We start from the raw sequence: 24873 nt of genomic DNA on the forward strand, positions 1-24873 counted from the left end.
CAGTAGTGAAACAGTGCAGCTATAGGCAGAGTGCCTGTGACAGGCAGGACTGTCCATGTGATGAGATTGTCCCATTTGGCACCTGTGGAAATTATTGCTGTGCTGGGTGTGTTTATTACTGCTTTTTAACAAAGTCCTGGCTGGATGTGCAGGCCACAGTGTTTGTCTGCTGTACTCCCGTGCGGCTTTGCAAGTCTAGATGGTCCCAAAAGAATGCAAATGATGGGAAAGAGCAAAGTGTTTGCAGGGGGTGAAGTTGGGCTGATCCTTCAGGGATTTCTGTGTTGTCCTTATAGCATATGGAAGCAATTGTTTGTGGTAACTTCCTCAAAACAACAGAAACAGCTCATGCAAGTACAAAACTCACTCTGAGACCTGGGTGCAGCTGGTCAGACATTGAATTTTCTGAAAAGCTAAATGAGGCTGGCTGGGGCTGTTTAGATCAGTCTTTCTGAAATTATTATCTGCACCTCAGTAGGAAGGGAAAGATGGCACAGCTTCTTCCCCGAGCATGGGCTTTCCCCACGTGCAGTGTGGGACTGCCTGATGGAAGCAAGGGCTGCTCTCAGATATGCTCTTTGACTTCCATGTGGGATTGGGCTGCAGTGAGACCTCTCTTTCTGGGAAGGTACCACTGCTGTGAATACCTCTTGGTACCTTGAGTCCTACAATTCAGGGCTCTGCTGGTTTTGTCCTGCCTGTCTGATGGTGTTGGAATTTGACATGGAAGAAACAGGGCAAGGGATCTGCTTCGGCACAAAAATTTCTATACACACGTTTGTGCAGTTCCAAGAAACCTAATTTAAATTTAATCCTGTAAAATGGCTGAATATCGGATTTTGCAAGACAGGTGTTAGCAGCACAGGTTTTGGTGTCTGAGAGTGTATATTGAGTCTTGAAATTTGAGTAAAAGTTGACCTTAAAGGACTGGAGATGGGATGGTTCCAGCTAGCAGCGCAAAATGAGCTGCAGAAGTGTTTTGTGTGTGAATCAATTCAATAACTCTCTCAAGTCGCATAGAGAACCTTGACTGAAAGTGCCAAATGCTATTAATAGAAGCCTCAAGATGAAGTAACAAATGAGGCTTGTCAGCCTTCTCTCCTGCCTCTAATTTAGTACAAATGACAGGTTTAATCTTGCAGTTGTTTCCAGGTTGGATGAAGGTGTTGAGGTGGCCCATTAGTTGCCTGTGAAGGCCTGAGCAAGCAGTGACATGTCTGACAACTGTAGGGTGCAAACTGGGCAAACAGAGGAGCTATTGGTAATGAACAGTGTCTCAGATCTGCAGGGGAACTTTCCAGGTCCAGTGGTTAGCTCAGATCAGACTTGGGAAGGTGTGCAAAATAATTTGTTTCTGACTGGGATGTGCTGAAGTACTACTTGGGCGACTTATATGAGTGGCAGTGTTTATGGCTGTGTAGGACTGGGAGACTGCCCTTACCACAGGAGGAAGTGGTAACTTCAGATGTGGGATAATGGCAGACCTGTATCAAATCTGCCCTTTGCTGACAAATCTTAATTCCAGATTAGGAAGTTAAAGTTGATGTGTTTTTGCACTAATTAACCATATTAAGAATTCATTTATTTTAGTTGAAAAATTGAGAAGAATCCAGTTTATACTGTGTTATTACCTATTGCTTTTTCTCTCTGAAATGTTTTTCATTCTCAAGTTTTGTGACAAAGTTACTATATCTTGCCCCTGTGTCACATAGTCTGGAAGCTGGTCATAGGGAAAAAGCTGTGGTGTATTGTGCGCAGGTTGGTGGAAGTGGAGCTCACAAGTCTCATAAGATCACATTTTAAATTTATATGCACTCTTTTTTGATGCAAGTTGGTTTTAATACTTGACTATTATCAAGTGGAGGTGCTGCCTTTGAATAGGCTTTGTGGGCCTGCCTTTCAAGTTCTTTACACTAGGAAGTTTTTGAAGTTAAGACTGGGAGCAAAAGAGGGGGAAGCCTTTTTCAGAAAGTTAATTGTGAATCTTTAGTCTAGAGACAGGTACCTGTTTCTGTGGCACTTGGTCTGTCAATATCAGAGGTATGGCCTTGACAGCTGCCTTTTTCTAAAGGAATAAATGGTCTGTTGGAGGCCAGAAGCTACTCACTGGCAGTAAAATAATTAGACTGGAAGACTGAGCTACTCCTTTTATGTCAAGCTGTGTGTTGACCATAGGAGAAAGGCAGACTGCACATCCTAGCGTTGCCATAAAAAGTCTCTTGGCAGAGCAGCAGGGGACCTCCACTGACTTCCTGTGGTTCTCCCCAGGCTGGCAAACAGAAATCAAACAGAAAATAAAAAGTGGAACATGGTTTTCTGCTGGTTTGGCCTTCTGGACAGGTAATTGCCATGCCAGCGCTGTCTGGAGTGAGGGAAATGGTGGGGGGGTGTCACTGGGCTGTGTAGGATGAGGAAGGAAGGAACTGTCCCTTCCAAGACAGGCTGCTGTAAGATCAGCTCAGCTGTGGTAAGACTTCACACTGAGAGGCTCGATAAATGTCCTTGCAGAGCAAAAACATACCTGTTGGTGAAAGTAGGTTGCTGAATTGCTGCTGGAATATCTGCATAGCCAAGGTCAAGCAGTGTCTTTTAGGATCGGGGGAATTACAGCCAGACTATAATTCTGCTGAAGCCCGCACTGAACAGTGTAATCACAGCATTCTAAATTGATGTTTGCTGACAGCATCAAGTAAATGGTGCTTTATCTAGATGGAACTACTTGAATGGCACACGTCTCTTCCACTTCCTCCTTCACAAAAGAATGCATTTTCTTTAGGAACTTAAACCTCTTCTAGTTTGGGAACTGCTGATATTAGCCAGAATCTCAGCAGCAGAAGCAGTGAGTTCTTTCTGCATCTTCTTGAGCTGCTTTAAAAAGATATGTTTTGAAGTAGTGTTAACAAGTCTGGAAGAGTAGATATCCTCCTGGCCTTCTTCACTCCCTAACCCCCACATTTTTGTTCCAGTATTAAGTTGATAGTTGAAAACTAGTTCCTGTCTTTATCAGTGGATTTGTAACTGCATTTTTAATTGCATGTTCCTTCTTAAGAAAAATTCAGTGGAGTTTTGTAAAATCCATGTTTTCAGAGATTCTCAGTTTGCAAAGGAAGGGGACATTTTGGTGGTTTCTCATAATGTCTTAAAGTACTTGGGGTATATTATTAATAAGAGGGGAAAAAAGGACTGAGTTGTTCCAGAGACTGGAATATGAAATCTACTTTCCATGTCACTGTTTGAAGACAGGCCAAATCTGAACTAACTGAAAGCTTGCACGGCTCATGTTAAGTGGTGGCACCTCAGCCCTGCTTCACCTGATGAATCAAGGTGCTTCTCTGTGTGGGGTTACTTCTGACTCCTTCCCTAGCAGCCTGAGCCTTGAGCTCCATGAGACCTTGTGTCTCACCCTGCAGCCAAACTCCTCAGGTCTGGTAAGGTGTGTGGTCAGGGTGGCGTGGGAAACCTGCCCCGCCCCTGCCTTTTGTGCTCCACGTCCATATAAATGCAAGATGTTTGTCTTCAAGGCAGCTATTAAAGTCAGTAGTAATTATTACAATAGTAACTTCTTATGCTGTGTCCATGCCCCTAAGGCCTTAACCAAATATAACTTAGATGATGATAATTATAAACAGAAGACTGTGACCCAGTAAAATCCTTGAGTTTGGCACAGACAGCAATGCTGAGGAGGAATGTATGCATCAAATATATAATAAATAAAATTAAACTCTGCAAATGTAAAGGAAAGAGAATAATTTTGTCGGTCAAAATAGCCCCAGGGCTGACAACTGGTTTGTGCTCAGAGGTTGAGTCCTTTCATGCCACATATCAGATTTTGTGCTGTGAATTCCCATTGCAGCCTTTTGCTTTGGGGTAATTGCTGAATTCTGATGCTTTCTCTGCCAAGGAGTGCTCCCCAAAACGTTGTGTCATGTCCATTTGTCAACTGTCCTCCCATTTTGTTTATTGTTTTTTTTTTTGCTTTTATCAGCTTCTTACCACAGAGGCCTTTGTATCGTCCAAGTAGCTCTTCCCAGTTGCATTTCTTTTGTTTTCCTAAAAATAGTGGGGATCTTTGCCTGAGGGGAAGTGTGGGGACATTTAGATAACTGTCTCTTGCAAGGGTCATTGGTATGCAGCAGGCTTCTGAATTATGTTTATGGTGTTCTGTCTCATGACTCCTGGCAATGGATGCCTTTGACCACTAGCTGTGATTTTCAGCTCAAGCACCCTAGGAAAAACTGACTATTCAGTTCCTAGGAATACAAGGCTGGGACCAGGCTGAACCACCTACCACTGGATGGAGGCAACAAAGAGAATGTGTCAACCTGGAAACAATTTTCAGGAAAGAGCCGAGCTCTAGAGACAGTGGTATGTTGCTCTTACTGGGAGGATGGGAATGGGTGGTCAATGAATGTGCATTCCAGCTTTTCACCAGTACTATCTGCTGCTTGCAGTCCTCTGTTTGCAATGCTCTGGCATAGAGAAAGTAATAAGTGGGTCGATAATTCCTTCTCTGTACCCCAGCAGTATTTTCCTATGCCTATATTGAAAGTTGAATGGGGTTACTTTTGTACCTGGTGCTTCTCAGTGGATTTCTAGGAACCAGGGATCCAATGTGAACCAGACCATCAGCATCTGTGTTATGGGTCTATTTGAACTGCACTCACATTTCATAGTACTGTTTTTTTTCTTATATTCTCTAGGTGACTTTGGAGAAGGTGTTGGGCATAACCGTGTCAGGAGGCAGAGGATTAGCCTGTGACCCCAGAACTGGCCTCGTTGCTTATCCAGCAGGGTAAGTCACTAACCACATTCCTCAAAGCTAAAACAAACCACTGGTGCATTAACATAAAGATTCAGGGTGTTTCCATTATCATCTTCTATAGGAAGCCTATTTACTGCTCTTTAAACACCGGAGAACGATGAGACAGAGCACTGTTAGTGTAATTGTCAAGGGAGAAGAGTTGCATTATCAAATTTTAATGAGGTCCCTTTTTAATGGAACTACTCTCATTCCTCTTGCTCTAAGCTGGGAGTTAAATACATTTTGTGGACTTTTCTCTATGTTCTGTAGTGTGATGAACAAAAGCATGATTCAGTTAGATTCTCAATCCAATAAATGCCTAATGGAGCAAATGATGCTTTCAATGAATTGACAGAAGCCTTCTTGTAGACGCCCTGTGGTTTATGACTTACCTTGTGTAGTGGTTATATGTGAACCTGCTTATATGTGGGTTCTTTGGAGTGAAACACATCTGTCAGTTGTAGTCCAAGTTCAAGTAGAGGTATCCAGAAGGAGACTTTGATGGAAAGCAAAAGAGCATCCTACAGGCACATGGGTAAGGGCTAGAGAGGTCTGCTGCAATGCAGGGATCAATGAGTTTGGCTCTCCTTTGAGCTTGTTCTGCTGGCCAGTAAGCTAAAAGAGAAGACCAAGGGCACTATCTCCAAGTCATATTTCACGGACATACTCTTAAGACATGAAAGCTGGAATTCGAAGACAAGAGCTTCCACATCAATTGTAGATGATGTTTTCAAGGGTACAATAAGTGTGCTAGCAGCATTTAAAGATTCTGTGTTTGTGGCTAAAATGAGAGATGGAGTCAGTGAAAGTGGCTAGAAATTTTTGCCTGCCCTGTTGATATCCTAATTCACCAAATCACAGCATTGCTGTGGTCGGGGGAGCCTCTTGAGATCATCTAGTCTAACCCTTGTGCTCAAGCAGGGTCACCTCCAGCAGGTTGCCCAGGCCTATGGCCAGGCAGCTTTTGAATATCTCCAGAAGTGGAGATGCCACCATCTCTGGGCACCATGTTCCAGTGTTTGACTACTCTCACAGTAATAGAAACATGAAAATAAAGATTTTTTAAAAAAAATTTATTTTTCCTTTGTGTTCAAATGGAATTTAATGTGTTTTAAGTTCTGCTTATTGCCTCTTTTTCTGTCAGCAGACAGTTGAATTATCTGTTAATCTGCAGACAATTGGAGGTCCATCAGTGTTAAATAGCATCTATTATGCTTGAACTCTTTGGAGCCAGGCAGATATATTCTGGTGTGTTTTGCCTCTTCCTGTGTATCTTTTCTGACACTGAATATGTTCACACTAGAAGTCAGCAAGAAGAGAGAAGAAAATGAGTGCAGTGAACAGGTATTTTGGGCTCTTGCATAGCTGAAGATAGGTTAGTTTTGTTAATAGCAATGTCCTTTGATGAGCATGCCTGACATTGATTTAATCAAATGTTAGTACACCTGGGGTTTCTTTTGGCTAATTAAAAGGTTATGTGGTTCCTTAGGGCTTTACAGGGGAATTCCTGTCCTTATTTGTCGGTGGTAACATTTCACAGCCTGGGCAGGAATATACTAGATGTGTGTTCTAAAAGTGTAAAGGCTTGTATGACATGCTGCTTTTGTGCCATGGCTGGCCTGTTTTGTGATACTGTTGTGATTTGAGGCAGTCAAGACAGTCTAGAGCTAACAATGTAATCATCTTGTTAAGTTTGGGTTTTATTGGCTTTTGTGGGGTTTTTTAATTTGGTGTGGGGTTTTTTTGGTTCCTCCCCCCCGACTTCCAGTGACTGTCTCTTGATTTGAAAGAATCCTGGCCTTTCTGATACACTGGCTTAGTTTTATTTATTTATTTATTTATTTATTTTCTATTTAAATTACACAGACTCACAGAATAGGTAGGGCTGGAAGGGACCACCCTGGGTCATTCAATGCAACCTCCCTGCTCAAGCAGGGTCATCCTAGTGCACATGGCATGGGATTACATCCAGATGGTTCTTGAATATCTCCAGTGAGGGAGACTCCACAGTCTCTCTAGGCAACTTGTTCAGTAAAGAACTGAACTGTCACCTGCACAGTAAAGGAGCTTTTCCGCATATTCTGGTGGAACTTCCTGTGCATCTGTTTCTGTCCATTGCTTCTTGTCCTGTTGCTTGGCACCACTGAGCAGAGCCTAGCTCCATCCTCTGACAGCTCCCTCAGATCCTGACAGACATCGATGAGGTCCCCCTCTCAGGTGTCTCTTTTCAAGGTTGAACAGGCCCAGCTTCCTCAGCCCTTCCTCATAAGAGGAATGCTCCACTCTCTTAATTGTCTTTGTAGACCTTTTCTGGACCCACTCCAGGAACTCCCCGTCTCTCTGTACTGAGCAGCCCAGAACTGGACACAGCACTCCAGGTGTGCCTCACCAGGGCTGAGCAGAGGGGCAGGATCACCTCCCTGCACCTGCTGGCAATGCTCTTCCTGATGTACCCCAGAACACCACTGGCCTTCTTGGCTACAAGGGCACTGCTGGCTCAGGGACACCTTGCTGTCCAGAACCAGAACCCCCAGGTCCCTCCCAGCAGAGCTGTTCTCCAGCAGGTCACCCCCACCCTGTGCTGGTGCCTGGGTTGTTCCTCCCCAGTGCAGGACCCTGCATTTGCCTTTGCTGGATTTCAGACAGTTCTTCCCTTCCCATCTCTTCAGCCTGTTGAGGTCCCTCTGAAAGGCTCCGCAGCCCTCTGGGGCATCAGCCACTCCTCCCAGCTTTGTGTCATCAGTGAATTTGCTGAGGAGGCACCTGCTCCTTCATCCAAGGCACTGTTGAACAGGTTAAACAACACTGGGCCCTGTACTGAACCTTGAGGGGCACTTCTGGTGACAGGGCTCCAACCAGACCCCGTGACAGTGATTATGACCATCTGGGTTCTGTTGCTCAGACAGAACTGTGCATTTACTGGACACCAAACTACTTATATGAGTCTGATGTAGCAGACTGGGAGTGGCTCATGCACAGTTGTTTCATGACCTGTCCATGCAACTTGGTCATCCTCAACTCTACTTCAGTGATTTCCCCATCCCACTGCTCATGTACTGAGGTTTTGCAATACTGACATGCAGATGCTTTGCTCCTTCAGTCCTACCCCTAAAAGCTGAATTTACGTTACAACGTTGTATTTTCCTAAGAACACTTTCAACATACCTGGGTTGATTTGGCTGAGAACAAAACAGTTGCCCCAGGCGTCGTGACTTCATCCACATCAGGTATACAAGCAACTATGTGAAATGAGGACTTGTGCATAAGAAGACTTGACATTCTTTGAGCATAATCTTAATTTGAGTCTCTGGTTTGCCTAAAATATTTTTTTTAAGAAAAAAAGTGATTGTTTTTCTGAGTTTTCTCTTTCCTGGGGTTTCTGAATCTCCTGGAAAGTTTCTTAAACTGATGAAAGAAGCAATTCCCTACACAACAAAGCTCATTCCAACTCCATTGTGGTGCCAAAGAGCTGAGTGTGACATTGTTTTTTCCTTTTCTTTCCAAAGGCTTTTGCACCTATTATCCTTTCTCTGCATTGACCCTAATGAGGCTCCCTCTCTAGCAGTGTGAAACAGCAGCTGTGCTGATCCTGGTGTGTTTTTTGTGGGATGCTTGTGTTGTAGGAGACCCTTTATCCATGTCAGTAGTAAAGGGCTAAAGGCACTGAGTGCTGCAGATATTCCGGGCTACCACTTTGATGTAAAGCTGTTGTCTTGGGAGATAAGGCAACATAAGAGAGAAGATTGTATATTCTGCAAAGGTCTTGCATCTGCTGCCTGCATTCACCTGTTTTTATATTGTAAAGCAAAACAAACCCAAAGCTGCTTAATTGGATCTCTGTTTGGATTTTGCAGTGGGTAACAAAGTTGTTCTTGTTAGGGTAGTGAAGGGGGTATAGAAATATACCAGATTTTTTACCTCTTGTGATAGGACCAATGCTCTGACCTCCATTTGTTTCAATTCCCCTGCTTTGCATTTTTCCTGCTCTTCTCACTTAATTCTCTTTTGAGTTTTTTTTTTTTTTTTTTTGCAGTAGCTAGTTGAGGCTCTGTTTCCTAGAAACAAGAAGAGAAACAAAACTAAGACAATAGTCTGAAGATGACTAACATTAAAAAAGGAAAAAAAGGGTGTGTGAAATGTCTATCATTTAAATTTTAGACCAGCTGCTAAGATAGCTTTAATCACCTTATCTGGATTTGGTGTTTTATTTACTCTTGTTTTTTAAGCCTTGTAGGTTGGTGTGACTGATTTTATTTCTCATTGTTCTTTTCTTGACTCTCAGCTGATCCTGATAGATAGGTTGGGAACCTGATCTTCAGGTGAGGCACTTGCCTGCTTGAGGAAGCTGTTTGTGCTTTTTCTTCTGAGGAGCAGGAATGTAGCACTTCATGCCTTTAGTGTGCAATGGCTTTTAAACACTATGCTGTGGTAGGCTTAAGCATCCCTCCAGCTCTGCTCATCAATTTGGAGTCACCCTAATAGATTTCAAGGATTTTTGACATTAGTGTTCCTTGCTGGGAAGACTGGTATTTGATACACAGTACATATGCTGAGTTGATCAATCTCAACCTGCATATTCTTTTATTCTTTCCCCCTTTCAGCTCTTGCATAGTTCCTTATGTACAGCAATGCCTGCTAAAAGCAGATATGGGTTTAATATAGAGAATTCTCTCTGAGACATAGTAAAATTAATTTCTCTGGCTTTCTCTAAGAAATTACTGTAGGCAGACACAGGCCCCTGGCTAGCTCTGTGTGTGTGCAGAGTACATTTGCTGAACACATGATTTGGATGGCCCTGTATTCTGTCCCATTTCAGAATGAATCATCCTCATTTGTAGATAGGAAGGGAGGGACAATAGAAGATGGATGATCAAAATTAAAATTAAGATAGTGAGTCTTTTTTCCTGCTACTTTTTGCTGCAAGATCTGGTTGAAGAGTTAGACTTGTTCCTTCTTCAGCTTTATCACCTTGGGGTTTTTGTTTTTTGTTTTTTTTTTTTGAGATAGGACCAGTAATGTTCCAAAGTAAATAATTGTATCAGTGCTCAAATCAGAAAACTGCACAGTTGTCTGGGTCAAATTTTATTTTACTGCAGTTGTGCTGTGCATGCTGCATGTCAGTGCAGCAGCCTCTTGTGTGCTGACCTGCACTGCAGCAACATCCAGCTGCAGTCTGGTTTCTTTTCACTGTCTTCCCCTGTTGCACCTCTCATCCTCAGCTGACTTGCAGTATGAAGTGGAAGCCACTTTGTCAGCCCTTCTGAGTCATACCCCTTCTGGCTGTCAGGTCCTGCAGTGACAGGCAGTGATGATGGTCTCCATCACAGCAAAGGGAGGAAGGGGATGAACAGGAAATGAGTGAACTGGTTTTAATCCATCGAGGAGCCTGCTCAACACATGTGTAGCTGTCTCACATAGCTGAGTGGTAAATCCCTCTGGAAGCTGAAAGAATGAAGATTTTTTATTTTCCAGAAGTGATTGTTGGTTTGCTCTCAAATACCTTTTTCCACTTCTAGTAGATAGGCTGTAAGGCCGAGTGGTTTCCAGCCCATCCACATTTGGAGTCTCTTGAAAAGTTTTAGTCATAATTTGCCATCATTATATAGATAGATTACTGCACAAGGTAATAAATTATCAGCTTAGAATGATTTCTCTTTACCTTAAACTATATATAACCCACAATGGAAGGGCAACATTTAGAATAAACATTGTGTAACTTGAGCAGATGCTCGAGAAGCTCTTGCTCCTTTCTTTCTTCAAGTGGAAGGTTTTGGTCAGTGAGGTGCAGTAACAAATTGTGAGAGGCAAATCTAACAGGTGACTGATGGTGAATGAGGCAAAATGCTGTTCTGAATCTTTCCAAGACTTTTGACCATTTTGGCTAAGTTAGAATTAGTGGTGGCATGGACAATGAAATCCCAATTTGTAAGATAACAAGTATTTCTGCCTTATTTCAGTGCCTGTTTTTATTAACTAACTGATTACATTGCCTGGGGGCCACAATGGTAGTTGCCTTTAGGAAACTCTAGGTGCACAGAAGAAATCCACTTCCTTACAGAGCCAGTACATGGTACATGTGCAGTTTGAGCAAAGCTCTACTGCTCTGTGCAGGTACAGTTCTTTGCTGATTTTGCTTAGCATAAACACTAATGCTATTGGGCTGTATCCCAAATGCAGCCTAAATTGGTACAGGGATTTTGAAATACTTGAGCTGCTGGTGCTGCCTCCTTCAAGCTTACGTACCCAAAGCTGAAGGAGAAGTTCTGTGCTTTCTTTTTATGTTCTTTTGTAAAGGAGAATCCCGTGGTGTTGTAAAGATGTAGAAACCTACCATAAAATGAAGAAAAGTTCTTGTGTGTGGTTCAAAGCAGATTTCAGCATCTTTGGTCACATCAGAGGCGGCTTGCTTTGTCCTTTTTGAAACAGGACAGTTGCCTTTCAAGAGTTAGACCTCTTTCCCCTCCTCGTTACCCAGGAATCTGGAGTATTGTTAATACATTTCTTCTGTGAGGCTACTGTGCTTAATATGCCACTTGGGGAGATATTCCAGCTGGCACAATTGTGGTGATGGGCTCAGAGATGAAGATAAGAAAATCCTCTTGAGTGAGATCGTTAAACATAATTAGAATCTGTACTGCAGAATGGTTTGAGCTGGGCCATTACAATCAAACCGAGAAAAACTTTCTTTATCAAAAGGAAACAACGCTGGGTTTCAAAAAGACTTGTCCAAAAAGACAATAAAAAGTAGCCAAGCCCTTCCCTTTCCTTCCCCAACAGTAACAGATTTCTCAGAAAGAAGCAGGGATACTTTGTGTCTCTAAGCTCCCTGTCTCAAATACCCCCTAGACAGAAAGAAATGTATCTGCACCGAGGCTTGAAGGCCTGAGGTGTAAAATACTTCCTTTCACTACTAGCCTTTAATAATGTAGATTAGGAGGAAAGGGTGTAGCTGAAGAAGTAGATGTAGAAAAGAAGGGTGGGCTAAAGAAGGCTGATGCAGTCTTAGTTTCTGGCAAGAGAGTGAAGTCTGCACTTGGGTCAAAAAGATGGAGATACCCTTTGCAACGCTGCTTTATTCTCAGGCCAAATAATTGTAATTGATATTTTAATTTTCATAGGTGGATTTAACGGGGTTATAGCCTCTCCTCTGCTCTCCTGCAGTTGACCCATGACATTCAGAGATAACAGTAATGCAGTCTGGAGCAAGTTCCCTCTTCAAGTCTAGGTAGGAGCTGGATCCAATTCTGAATCTCCATCGTTGTACTTCAGACAGAAAAGGTCCTGCCTGCTGGAATAGGGGCAGTCTTTCTTGTGTTGAGCTGTTTCCACATGTCCATAACAGCTAGACAGAATTTCTACATTGTTTTTTTCTTGGTCTCCCTTTTTGTGAGTACTGGAGACTCTTTCACATTGAATCCATGTCTGCACCTAAAAAGTAGAATTGTTTGCTGAACAGTTGTGTATTGATCAGTTCAGCTGTAACCTTGTTTAGTTTGGCAGAAGAGAAGATAAATAAGCAAACAAAACAGTACTAGCAATCACCCAGAGCTGTAGGCAAACTCCCCTGGTTTAAGTCTTTAACAGAATTGGAGTCAAGCCTGTTAAATTGACTTCCAGGCAGTTTTCATTCATGTCTGTGTGTGGCTGCTTTAGATCTCTTGTCTAATTAATTAGTATTCTTTACCTTTGACAACCAGTGGAGGATATAACATTTGGTAGAATCTTAAATAATGAGGTAGCTGTGAAGCTTCAGACCTGCAGCAAACCTGTTACCCAGCAGAAAAGGGAGAAAAATAGGACAAAACCTCAAAATAGCTGGGCAGAAATGCTTCTTATAAAACCAGAAGGAGGCTGTGGCAAGTCTGCTAAAAGTGCTGCAGCATACATTGAAGACTGCAGCACTGGGATGCTGTCAGACAGCTGGAGGGAATATGTTGTGAGCTGTGTCCCTGAGTCTGAGGGCTCAGCTGCTGGATGGGGTGTTGGTTAATGCTGTCTTTGCCAGCTGCGGAGTAGCTCTTGTAGTGGATAGTGGGAATCTTGTGGAATGCTTGGCTTCAGACCTGGTGTGACTACTACGTTGTGTCACTCTTGGCATTGAAAGAGGAGTCAGGGCGGTGCTGATGTTTGGTGTTGCCAGGTCCCTGTGAGACAAGCTGCTGTCCTCCTGTACCCAGAGCTGCTGGGTACTGGTCCCGAGTGCCATACGCTAATCCAGCCTTCAGCTTACAAGGGGGTGGGTTGCTGTTCCTGCAGCCAGCCGCTACAGCTTGGGACAAACAGAGATGTAATGTGATGCTTTATCCTGCAGTTACTATTTGAGGATCTGGCATCAGCAATAGGTCTGATATGGCATCTTCCTTCAAGCCTCCAGGTACTCAGGTATCTGTTTATTCCCCGTCTTTCAAGGGAAGCCATGTGATATGAGCCTTTTCTCCCAAAAATTCCTTTGTGTACCCCACTCTATCTAGGATCAGTCTGTGCTCATGCATGTTTTTGTAATTCCTCCTTTCTGTCAAGCACCTGGAACAGGGCTGGACTTTGCAACTGAGCTCAATGTAGGAGCATGTTGCTGCATCCTCATTTGGCTACAGGACTCCCTGTCCCAGAAGGAGCACAGTCTGTGCCTCCTCTTGCAGCCCTTCCAGTGCCAGGACCTGTGACGGGCAGTACCCACTTTCTACACTCAGGGGTGAATCAAAGTTGAAGTCTGGTGGCCCTTGGTAAAAGTTTGCTGCTGTTTATAAAAACAAAACAACACAAGCCAGAAAACCTCAAACAACCCAAACCAAATCCCCAAAAGCCACAGCAGGAAGCCTTGACTTGTTTAGACTACTAAATGGTTTTTAATATCTAGATTGAATTAAGAATTTTTCAAGGGAATGGTCCAACTGAAATGAAACATTTTGGGATGTGTTTCACAAATTTGTTCACAGGAAATCTGTAGAGAAAGGGACAATATGAGAGGAGGCAGATGCCTTTCCCCAGAAAGAGCAGCCTGAGGATCTCCTCAGGATGTGGGAACTCATCATGCTTTGAGTTGAGCAGAAAACTGAGTTCAGTTCAGAGGTGAGCTGGTAACTCTATTCTTCCTTCCCATTCTCACCTTCAGATTTACAGGGTTGGGTCCAGGAAAGTCATAGGATCATAGAATTTAGGTTTGAAAGGGACCTTTAGAGGTCATCTAGTCCAATCCACCCTGCAGTGAACAGTGAACAACTAAACCAGTTTGCTCATCTATCACCCCTCTGGACAACCTGTTCCAGTGCTTTACTACATTACTTTTTGTTGTAAAAAAATTCTAATCTGAATCTATTCTCTTTTAGCTGAAAGCCATTCCCCCCATTTCCTACTACAACAGGCCCTACTAAAAAGTTTGTCCCCATCTTTCTTGTAAGTCACTGTTAAGTATTGAAAAGCCACAGTAAGGTCTCTGGAGTCTTTTCTTCTCCAGGCTCAGCTCTCAGCCTGTCCTTATATGAGAGGTGTTCCAGTCCTCTGGTCATTTTTGTGGTTCTTCTCTGGATCTGCTCTAACAGGTCCATGCCTTTCCTTTCCTGAGGATTCTACACTTGGATGCAGTACACCAGGTGGGGTCTCACCAGAAATGTGTTGTTCTGTAATCTTTTATGATGCTCTATTTTTGGAATGATACTGAGGGTTTGTCCAAAGGACAAAAAGACTTTTCTGAAAAAAAGCCAGCAATTGGGATCAACCAGTGTATTGGTAGGCATGGGGAACAGACTTATTTTCTTATGTAGTCTTTCACAGGACTGGATGGTAAAGAAAATCACTTTGTTTCTCTCAGCTTGCACCTTTTCCTAAAAATACAAGTTAATAGTGTTCTATTTTCTCCCTTATAGATAATAGGAGTTGGGTATTAAATAATTACTATATTAAAGAAAAGAAAAAAAAAAGGGATAATGTGAAAGGTGCTGTGTTGTACACCAATCCTTACCTGTCGTGGTTTGGACACTCTTCTCCCAAGACCACACACGAACCTTCCCTCAAGATGGTAAAGCCCACAAACACACGCTGTGCTGCCTTTAAGAGCCTCTGCAGTGTGATGCTCCTTCTCAAAGTCCCACAGCTGGTTCCATGAATGGGGCATGAGTTCAGCTGACACTGAATGTGCTCACACAGAAAGTTAAGGATGTGATTGTGGCAAAAACCACCAGATGCTACTGGCTCCACTCCTGTGTCCTTGTTTACACTGTTCCAGGTGCTGAGCAAGCCTGGTTCTTACAGAAAGAGGAAAGCAAAACAGGGCAGCGGTGGAAAGAAATGCTCTCAGAATGATTTGTAGAAGGAAATGGGATGGAGTTCATGTAAGCATCTCTTCAGTGGCATATTTTACATTTCCCTATCCCCCCCTTTTTTTTTTGTTTCGAACATCAGAATGCTTTTACATGCAAATTCTTTGATTACTAATTACCTTTGGACTCTGACCATTCAGTATCACAGCATGACACACAGTTGTGTTAATTGTAAGGAACTTTTCAGCTTAACTGATGGTGAAGTTGGGGATAGTTTTTGGTGCAAGAATGAATTGCAGGACCCTTATTATGGGCTGAAGAAGGCTACTTGCTTGCACTGTGTAGGCAGTGTACATGTGCTCTTCCCAGCAGTGATGGAAAATCGTGGAGAGGAGTTTCATACTGTATGTGATGCTGCAGTAGTGTGAGTGAGCTGTAAATGAAGTTGGGTACTGTGGGTAGGGCAAGTAGTTAGGAAGCTTCTGTCCCACACTGTCTCACACAACTGGTGTGGCAGGTCCAGGCACTGCCTGTGCAATGTTTCTTAGGGGGGCAGAAGTATTAGCTGAGTCCTCAGGAGCATTCACGTTAGTGTGGATTCTTGCTGTTGCCAAAAATGTTAGTGATGAAGAAAGTGAGAGCAGGGAAATGGGAATGCTTTTATCTTTGCAAGGCTGCAATGAAAATTCTTGTCACAGCAAAAGCACTTAACTGCCCTTGAAATTTCCCTGTGCTGGATTCCCCAGGCTATGAGCAGGGAAAGGTAGGGCTTTTTGGAGGAGTCCTGCAAGTTTGTTGCTGTTTGGGATGCCTGAAAAATCATATTAAGGAAAACTACATAGTACATGCTTCTTACTGCTGCCATCCTAGTTCCAGGGCAAATATTCCAGTTCCCTCAAAAGGAAAGTACCATCATGCCTGTCACAAAAGCTACAGGAGTTGCTGTTTTAATGGTTATATTAGTCATATCTGATTTTAACCTGCCTTAAGAGATCCCCTGGCTGTCCTCAATCCTTGAGTGTGTCAGTTGGGTTTTTAAATTGAGAGGGAAGCTGGTAATAATCTCATGTAGCTGGCTGGTTTGTTCCTTTGTGCTTTGATCTCATTAACCAGTATGTGAACTAAAGTAAATTTGCTATTTAAAAGAAAAAAAGTGGGGGAAGAGGAGGCTGGGAAAGCAGTCCCATGGTGAAGGTTATAAACTTGCAGTTTATGTGCAAAGAAGTGGAAGCAAGAGAATAAGCAGGACTGGTTTATTTAATAACAGAGCTAAACACTCAGGTAGAGCTCTGCAAGTGGGAAGCTTTGACAGGTTTGGAAAGCTATTGGATGCTAGTAAAATAGAGGCGTGTTGCAAAGCTCTCAGTACCTCAGCTGTTTTGGAACATGTAGGCCTTTTCTCCACTTGAAGCTCTGCAACCTGCTGGGGTTTGCACATTAGCTGAGAAAGGAGGGGGATGGCAGGGAGCATGGGTGCCCAAAAGCCTGTGTACCTGCAGGTAGCAGCCTGCTTTCTGCTCTACCTGCTCTGGATTTCTCCAGTTACACCTCCTAGCAACCAGTGCCTTGGTGCAGCAACACCACTGGCCTGTGAGCCAAGTCCTGAGCTTGCATAAGAACAAGGGGGGGGGGGGAGTGGGGACTGAATAGCAAAGTCTGGGATGAAAATGAGATACCAGCTGCCTCAGCTGAGCTCCACCCTCTCTAAGAATCTCAAAACAGGCACTGTGTCTCCTGGCAACCTTGACACAAATCACAGAGTTTAACTTAAAAGAAGTACATACAGTCCAAAGGACATATTCCATCACCAGGTGTGAACAACAGGGAGTCACTCCTTTTCCTTTTTCTGGAAGACCTGGCACTGCAGATGGTCTTGGGTTTCACTCAGTGTCAGAAGGCAACGAGTTAAAGGTGGTAGAGCATCCTGTTAGGATAGCTAAGAAGTCCCTAGAAATGGTGTGTTTTGTTTATTGTAAGCATGCCCTGACTATTGCTTAGGAACCAGATGTAGGACTTGGCCCCCTCCCTGCTGCACTGGAAGATATGCCCGGCAACACATGCACACATCAGCCTGTTGTGCACCTGAACCTGGTTCTTTCAGCTGACGGCCAAGGACTGACAGAGCTGATACCAGCCAATTTCTTCTTACCTTTGGGTCAGTTGTTATGCCTTTGCAATGCTGACTTACTACTTTTTAGGAAGTACGCTTAGTCTTGGACTCTAACCTGGCAACATTTCTCTGTGACAGGAGATATAGTTTTATACAAGACAGCAAAACTGAGTTTTACTGCAATTGCTTCGCTTTCCAGGAAAGCTGTCTTTTCAGATTTCCTGACAACTGATGCTCATTAACTACTCTGAAGAAAAATTTCAATGCATTTAAAATACTATGCTGAGATGAAGCACAAGTAAATGTTCATTCTTTGTTGAAGGCAGAGCTGTCACAAGTCTTCTAAAAAGGTAACATGGGCAGAATTGAACTTTGCCAATCTGGCAATGTCTGATCTGTTCCTTCTGTGAGAAGTGGCAAACTAGGAGAGGGAGCTGGCATGGGCTGTGGATATTTGGGCCTGGGAGCTGCAGCAGGCTTCCTGTGCATTGTGGTGTGGACAGTTGTGGGGAGAAGCAGGCCCCCCCTGCCTCTTCTTTCAGCATCTGCCAGCCTGACCTTGTAGGGTGCTGAATAGGCAAGGCTGGCAGGAGGTTTTAGTGCCTTTTTGTAGATCTGGCAGCCTGCTGCCCAAGGCAACTGTGAGCTTTGCCCATGCTTACAGGAGTGAAAAACAACCGGCTATTTGAGCAAGTGATTCTTTAACTTCATGCTTTCCAAGAAGCATTTTTTTTTTCTGTGTGTGTGTTTGGTGTGAGGTTTTTTGTTTGTTGTGCTGGGTTTTTGTTTGGTTGGTTGGGTTTTTTTTGTTTTTTTTTCTTTTTGACACTCTTGCAGAGATATGGCCTGGATTATGCTTACTGAAGCATTCAAGGGGAAAAGCTGCTCCAGTTCCTTTGCTGCAGCGGGGGCTTTTGCTGTCTGCTCTGGAATGCAGGAGAGATCAATAATGGGTCAATGGACCCTGAAGGGATCTGCCCAGTACCTTACCCCATGCATGACCATCAAGGGAGGTGGTGGTTGCAGGGGGCTGGCAGACAGGGTTTAATCTCATTGCTTTTTTGTTTTGCTCCTTTGAATGATGCCATTTTAATATTGATACACTTTTTGCTCATGGTAAAACAGTTAAAGCCCTGTGGCATCAGCCATGAGCTGTCATGTTGGTCTGCCCCAGATGATTAGCTTCATGTATGGATCTTTATCCCTGCTCTTGAGTTGCTCAGGCACAATGAGGGAATACTTGGGCTGTGCATGCTGCTGGAAATAGAGGTGTTGGCCAAATGCTTGAAAGCAGGTTATATTTTTCCTTTGGGACTTGGTTTTAAAGGAAGACACATATTCAGCTTTTCAGGCTTCATGGCATGATGCCAACTGCTCTTGCAGAGAAGTTGGTGCAAACCTGAAGTGTAGAGCCAGATTTCTCTGTGTAATCCCAGCTGGGTCTGCAAATCTCTGCAAGGAGCTGCTTGATCCCAAGAGGGTACGTACCTTCAGAGAGCTCCCATCTTCTCTTGTTATACCATTGGGCTCGAAAGCTGAATTTGCTCAGCACTTGATGGCAGATTTGATTATTCTGGAGTATTTTTATTGTAAACTTTGCTTCTCTATATTTTTCTTGCCTTTCCTCTAAACTGTTCTTTGCCTGTTTTTAAAATTTTTATTTTTTTTTTCTTGAACTTGTTTTTCATTGCTTTCTCTTCCCCTGTATGTATGTCTTTTCTCTGAGGTGTTTGCCTTGGGCTTTGTTGTTCATGGGCAAAAAGGAAGCATCCCTTACATATGGGCTGTGTATGTGCATAAATAAACAAAGCAGGAATTTACTGTTGGAATAACTGAATTCATAACACTCTTATTCAAGAATCATTTTACTTGACCACTGATTATGACAGAAAAAGAAGGGCTAATAATGCATTAGGGTAATTCTATATACAAATGTCTCAATAATTGTGATAATGCAATTAAAACTGTAATGTATTTCTTTGTTTCTGTTTGGCTTTTCTGGTGTTATGCTCACCCATATGCTGCTCCTCCATCTTAAAGTCAGTTGTTGAGGGTAAACCTTCATCTTTGTAGTCCTCCTCTGGGAAGAGTATGATGTGAGTTTTACTGGATTCTTCCTTACTCCAACTCCAGGGTTCCTCTGGGTAATTTTTTATATGTTTGCTAATACACTTGCACATGTCACACTTGTACAACTCCACAATGCTTCTGGAATTCACTATATAGGGTGTCTTTAATGCATGTTGGATAATTTTTCTTTGTTTTGTTTGCTACCCCTAAAAGCTGTTTTTTTCAGCTCCGGGTCTGTATTTTTTTTAACAGACAGTGGGTGAATTGTTTGCAGCAGTTTGGTCTCCAATGGCAAGCATGTACCTCCTCTCTTATCATCCCATTCCTGTACTCCTCTGTACTGTGTCCTGTTTCTCCACTTCTCAAGGTCTCTGCTCTCCTACCATGTCTGCATTTTTCTCCACTATGCAGTCATTAGTTGTAAATATCTCAGTCTACATAAAATAGCTGTTGGTTAATGTAGTTTATATAAAACTATGGTTGTACTCCACAAAAGATAAACAGAATTAAAACAAATCATCTATAGACACCTGGTCAGTTAGAGAAATTGCTGTCACAGCTCAACCAAGCAAAGCAGAGCTACAAGCAGGTCAAGAAAAGTTCAGAGCATGCAAACCCAGGAAACCCAAGGCCTTTGAGAGTTAGTGAAAAGCTTGTGGCCTGTTGCTGAAAATGGCAAATCTGGGGCTGTCAGCCAGATACTGATTGAAGAGGGACTGGATCTTGAGAGCCTGTGGAGGGGTGGAGCACAACTGGGGAGCAAGAGATCCCCAAAGCAGGTGTCTTGGCTGGTCTGTGAGGACAGATAGTTGTTCTTTTCTCCTTGTTGATCTGCCTGGGACAGCTGTAATTTTGGGAGATCTCAGCATATGGAAACAGGTCCTTTCTCAAGAATTAACATAGTATGCTGTGATTCTATAGTGTTCATCCTGGAAAAAGTTGCATCCTCTGTCTTGCATGTGAAGCTCTCTGGTTTTGAGCCGTGTTCTGGCTGCTTGTTTCAGCTCTCTTGGTCATGCCAGCCTGGAACCAGCCAGGTGCTGCTCAAGGCTCCATTTCCTAGTGCTTCTCAGACTTTCTTGTCTGTCTGGTCAGCACATATTCTGGTCATTAACTATCTCAGTGATCCTTTTGTTCCTCCAGCCTACCTATCATCAGTTGCCCATTGCTCTAACCCCTGGGGCTGCTGCTCATCTATAGTATTCCATGGGTGTTTGCCAAGAATGCTGAAATAAAATGCAGTTCTGCAGCTCCTAGCTCTGCTGATTTGATACTTCATGTAGGTGTATTGCTGGCATTGCTTCCCTGCCCCGAGGGAAGTGAGTGGTTTTGGAGAGGGAGGGAGAAATGTACACTCTCTATGTGCATGTAAATGTTACCATCAGCTGTGAGACATATGTATGCATGTGTCTGTGTATATACCTACATACACGTGTGTGTGTGTGTGTGTGTGTGTCTGTACAGGCATTTGTCATCAGTGCCCTGTCTCTTTTGAAGCTTGTCTGTTTGACAGACATTTCAGTCTGCATAAGTACAGCTGCTGCTTTGCTTGGCTTCATTTTTCTACCTACCTTTGCTGCAGGCTGGAGGACGGGTGGAATATTCTGCAATGCAGCAGAGATGGTCTGTCCCTGGTTTTGCTAGGACAGGGTTTTTATTCCTGGCTTCTCATTCATGAGGTTTTTTTTTTTTCCCTCTCCTGGCTTTGACATGTTGAAGGGAACAGGGTTGTTTTGAAGGTGAAGTTCCTGCTGAATCACTGGTGACTAGGTAGCCCTGAGCCATAACAATTAACTGGAAACATTTTCATCTTCCTTGCAACTGTAATGATTGCCAGTTAGTAAGCTGGTTTAAATTTCATGGTTTTCCTCTGAGGCCTTTTTTCCTCTCTGCTTTCCCTGCATGCACTTCTTGCCCAAGTCTTTCACAATCTGTGTCTGGCTTAGCCCTTTGCCTCCCAGAAAAGGTGCCTCCTTATTGCGCATCTCTGTAAAAAGGCATCATTCTCCTGAGGGCACTATTGCCATGTCTCTGGCTCCAGTGTGGCTCTTCTGGAGTTGTGTCAACTTTACCCTGTGGGAGATGGGACATAGGCTGTCTTTCCCCTCTGCATCTGTTTATGTGAAGTGTTTTCCTGAGTCATCACCCTGCCTTATATTTTCCCAGTGTCAGAAGGGTTGCCAATTTTAAAAATCCTCCTCTTCTTCTTCTGCTCTGCCTTCTTAAAAATAGACCTTGAAATAGCATGAAAACCTCCAGTGGTAGGTTAAGGATTTTCCACATGCAATAGCTGCAGGGGGTTGAGGATATGTTGTAGTGAGATCAGCTGGACTTGCTAGAAATCGCTGTAGCCAGCCCATGTGGACAGGCAGCACCTTCACTCTAGGAGGAGGCAGGAAGGAAAATTGCAGTTTCTCTTCTGTGGTCCTGATAAAGCTGAAACTTTAGTGGTTCCTTGTCTATGCAAGATGAGAGGCCTTGATTGATGTTACAGTCACAATCTCTGCTTGTTACTGGATCTTTTTATCTGTTCACGTGTTGAGGGTTTTTTAAAGTATTTTTAAAGTGTTTTGGGTGCCATTTCTGCATCTGTTCTCTGCCATCTGTAGCTTGAGGTTAGAGACACAGCTGGTTGCTTTAAAGATATAGTCTGGCAGGTGTAAAAGGGCTGCTGAGAGCAGCCAGTGGAAGCTGTCAGCTGTGTGTGGCAGGAGTTTGTGTTGGCCCTCTGTAGGCAGGGCAGGAACTGAGGAGAAGCTTTCTGGGCACTCAGCCCTGTCCCCTCATCTGCAGCAGGGCCTGTTCAGGCAGACAGGCACAAACCACATTGGCAGCAGAAGATCATGGGGATGGTAGCATCCCTGCCAGATGACTGGGAGAGAACGGTACCTGTTTTTCTGGATGTCATCAGGTCACATAGGTATTGGTGGAGATTTTGCAGGACCCTCAGCTTTGAGGGTCATTTAGTGTAATGGACAAGGTGAATTCAGTAGGCTGAAATGGTGGTGAGAACAGAGGCTGCCCTTGTCTGTTTGGGGAGTATCCCTATAAATCCTTGTCAGTTCAGCTCTGCTGCAATTTCCTCTGCTGCTTTCTCTCCTCTAGGTGTGGGTGCACACTGTTTTAAGATATCTCTGAAAGCCAGATTTCTGGAGGCTGAAAAAAGAGTCTGGACAAGTATCTTAAGATATGCCCTGTTCTTCCCTAGGACTTGACTCTTGGAGGCAAGAAATTGGACTTTAGTTTGTCACAGTTCTTCCTGTGGTTTTTGGAGCAGAGCCTATTGTGTGATGTGTTTGAGCTCCCACTCCTGCAGATTTGGGGTGCTATGAAGACTTTTAAATACAGCAAGTCTGTCCCTGGTTGGCAATCAGAAATTTCTATGCTATTAGTTTAGTGACACTAAATATATCACCGACTTTCTTTTTCACAGTGGGTTTATTGTTCAGTATTTGTGGCTTTTCATTAGCCTGCGTTGGTTTCTGAAGCGTGAATTTAGCTGCTCCTCTCAGGCTCCCACCTTTTTAGTTTTCTCTATCACAGACTGGTACAGGGAGCTCTGGAGGCTTTTCTGCTCAGGCAGTGGCACCCAGCTCTTAACCTCTTAACAGATAGATCTTTCTTCTCAGCATGCATGTCATTAATACAGTTTGCATGAAAATACCTATTCAGTTACATAGTGTGCACATCCTCTCATCACTGTTAACCCACTCCCAGTACTGGCTGTGAATTAAAGAAGCTTTTTGGCAGGAAGAATTGCCACACAGAAAATTAACACCAGCTTCTGTAGACACTGCTTTGCTCTGATCAAGCTTCCCATGGCAACCAGTGCAGTGTAAAAAAGATTTTGTTCTTATCAAAGTCTTTTTTTTCCCCATGCATTTAGTGCATAGGAAGCTATTGCACTCTGATTTGAAAAGCTTCGGGTGGGGGGAAGAGAGCAAAGTATGAGCCAGAAATTGAGAAATGGAGCAATTTTGATGGGATGTGACTGTTTGCTCTTTTCATTTATTCTCACAGTGGCATGAAAGGAATATATTGTGGGGGGGTAAAAAGAAAGCTAATGTTTGTTTTGATGTCTTAATGGATTTTTCTTTCCTCTGTACAGCATCCTCTTTATGGCACGGGCTCCTTGCATTTGGGAGAGGAGGATTTGACACATAAATTTTGCTTACAATAATGTGTCCCATGAGACAGGGCAATGCTGAGTTGGTTGGTAGCTTGGAAAGGAATGCTACTGCGGCCTTTTAATTTTCCCAAACTCTTTGTAGGGGGAGCTGTAGAGGAAGGAAAAGGGAAAGCAGACTTCTGCAGAAGTTTGTTATATGTCAGCTTCATGAGGAAAGAGATGGCTGGGGTAAGGCAGCTGATAATAGAGGGATGTTCTGGGAAACAGGAGGACAATGAGAAGAGTAAAATGTCCAAAAAACTATGATTTGGTAAGTGCAGAAGTGAAGCCAGTAGGAGAAAAGTCGGAAGTAAAGGTGGGCGGAGCTGCATGGAGTGACCCACTGCCACTAACTTAGTGAGTCAGATACTGTGTGTAAACGTGGTACTGACATCTGATTCCTCTCCACTCCTTATATGATATTTAGCCTAGGAAATTTGCTTATATTTTATATTTTGTGTGTCTTTTTGCTTTTGCTGGAGCCAATGGAAACTACAGTGACATTCTATGCCTACCCCTCCTTTCCTCTTCCTCTCCCTCCTCCCTCCCTGTTTTTCATCTGCATCTATGATGCACAGTTGTGAACATATAAGATAGTGCCTTCTTAGAGGTTTGGAAAGCTCTGCAAGGAACCTTTCTTGTTGGCTGATACAAATAGGCTCCCTGATGGACAATGCTCATGTTGCCAGTAAAAACCTTTGCCACTGCTGTGAGAGCTAATTCTGTCCTTCCCTTGTGTTACCTGGATGTCTCACAAGAAATAGGCATACTGGGAAAGATTGCCCAGCCAAGCTATTTATAAAACCTGCTTGCATCAGGAAGATGTGCTTAGTGGTTGTGAGGTGGCACCAGGGACCTAGAAATTCCTTTCAATGTGTGTTCCATTGCCAACAGCCTCTGCAAGGAACCAGCATGCAAACAAGCAGGACACTTGATCTCAGCTGGCTGATATATGGTTTGTACAGCAGCAATCCATAGAGCAGCAAGTAGTTTCTATAAATGTCTGGGAAATCAGAATATACTTGTGGATTAAAAAGGCGCTGTCTTCATCAAGCCTTGTCTGCAGCTGCAGAGGAGGTAAGGTTTGTGCTGAAACAAGAGTACTGACAATGTTGATGTTCACAACAGCTAATGTATGCTAGGCTCTGTAGGTCTCATGTGAGGTGTTTCTGGAGCTAGCCTTAGTTTGCATGTTGACACTAGCATTCAAAAATATTTCTTCAGACAAAGGTGTCTTGAACACTTGAATTTGTTTTGAAAGCTTCATTTTGGGAAAGGGGTGGAGTGAGCAGAACAGGTGATGTGGCCATAGTGGAACTTTAGGTTTGAAGTACTTTGCTTTGTCTTCATGAACAGTTGGAAGCTGTGAATAAGAAGATCAGTGCTCTCTTACCATGCATTCTTTCCTATCCCTCTGGCTGTAAAATACTGAATGCAGCCTTATAAAGGAGACAAAGGCAGAGGATGG

General features: G+C 43.4%; 1 protein-coding gene across 7 annotated transcripts in view; it reads left to right on the forward strand.

The window, feature by feature from the left end:
- Positions 1-24873, forward strand: part of MAPKBP1 (mitogen-activated protein kinase binding protein 1) — a 96550-nt gene that overhangs the window by 23688 nt on the left and 47989 nt on the right. For all 7 annotated transcript variants that reach the window (XM_088057452.1, XM_088057456.1, XM_088057457.1 and 4 more), the window contains exon 3: positions 4701-4792. In XM_088057452.1, the coding sequence (XP_087913578.1) occupies positions 4701-4792 (92 nt within the window). The remainder of the gene's footprint in view (positions 1-4700; positions 4793-24873) is intronic.

Source organism: Pseudopodoces humilis, chromosome 7 (genome assembly GCF_049639895.1).
Source record: "Pseudopodoces humilis isolate 2021_Gansu_Grassland_sample_001 chromosome 7, ASM4963989v1, whole genome shotgun sequence".
Lineage (NCBI taxonomy): Eukaryota > Metazoa > Chordata > Aves > Passeriformes > Paridae > Pseudopodoces > Pseudopodoces humilis.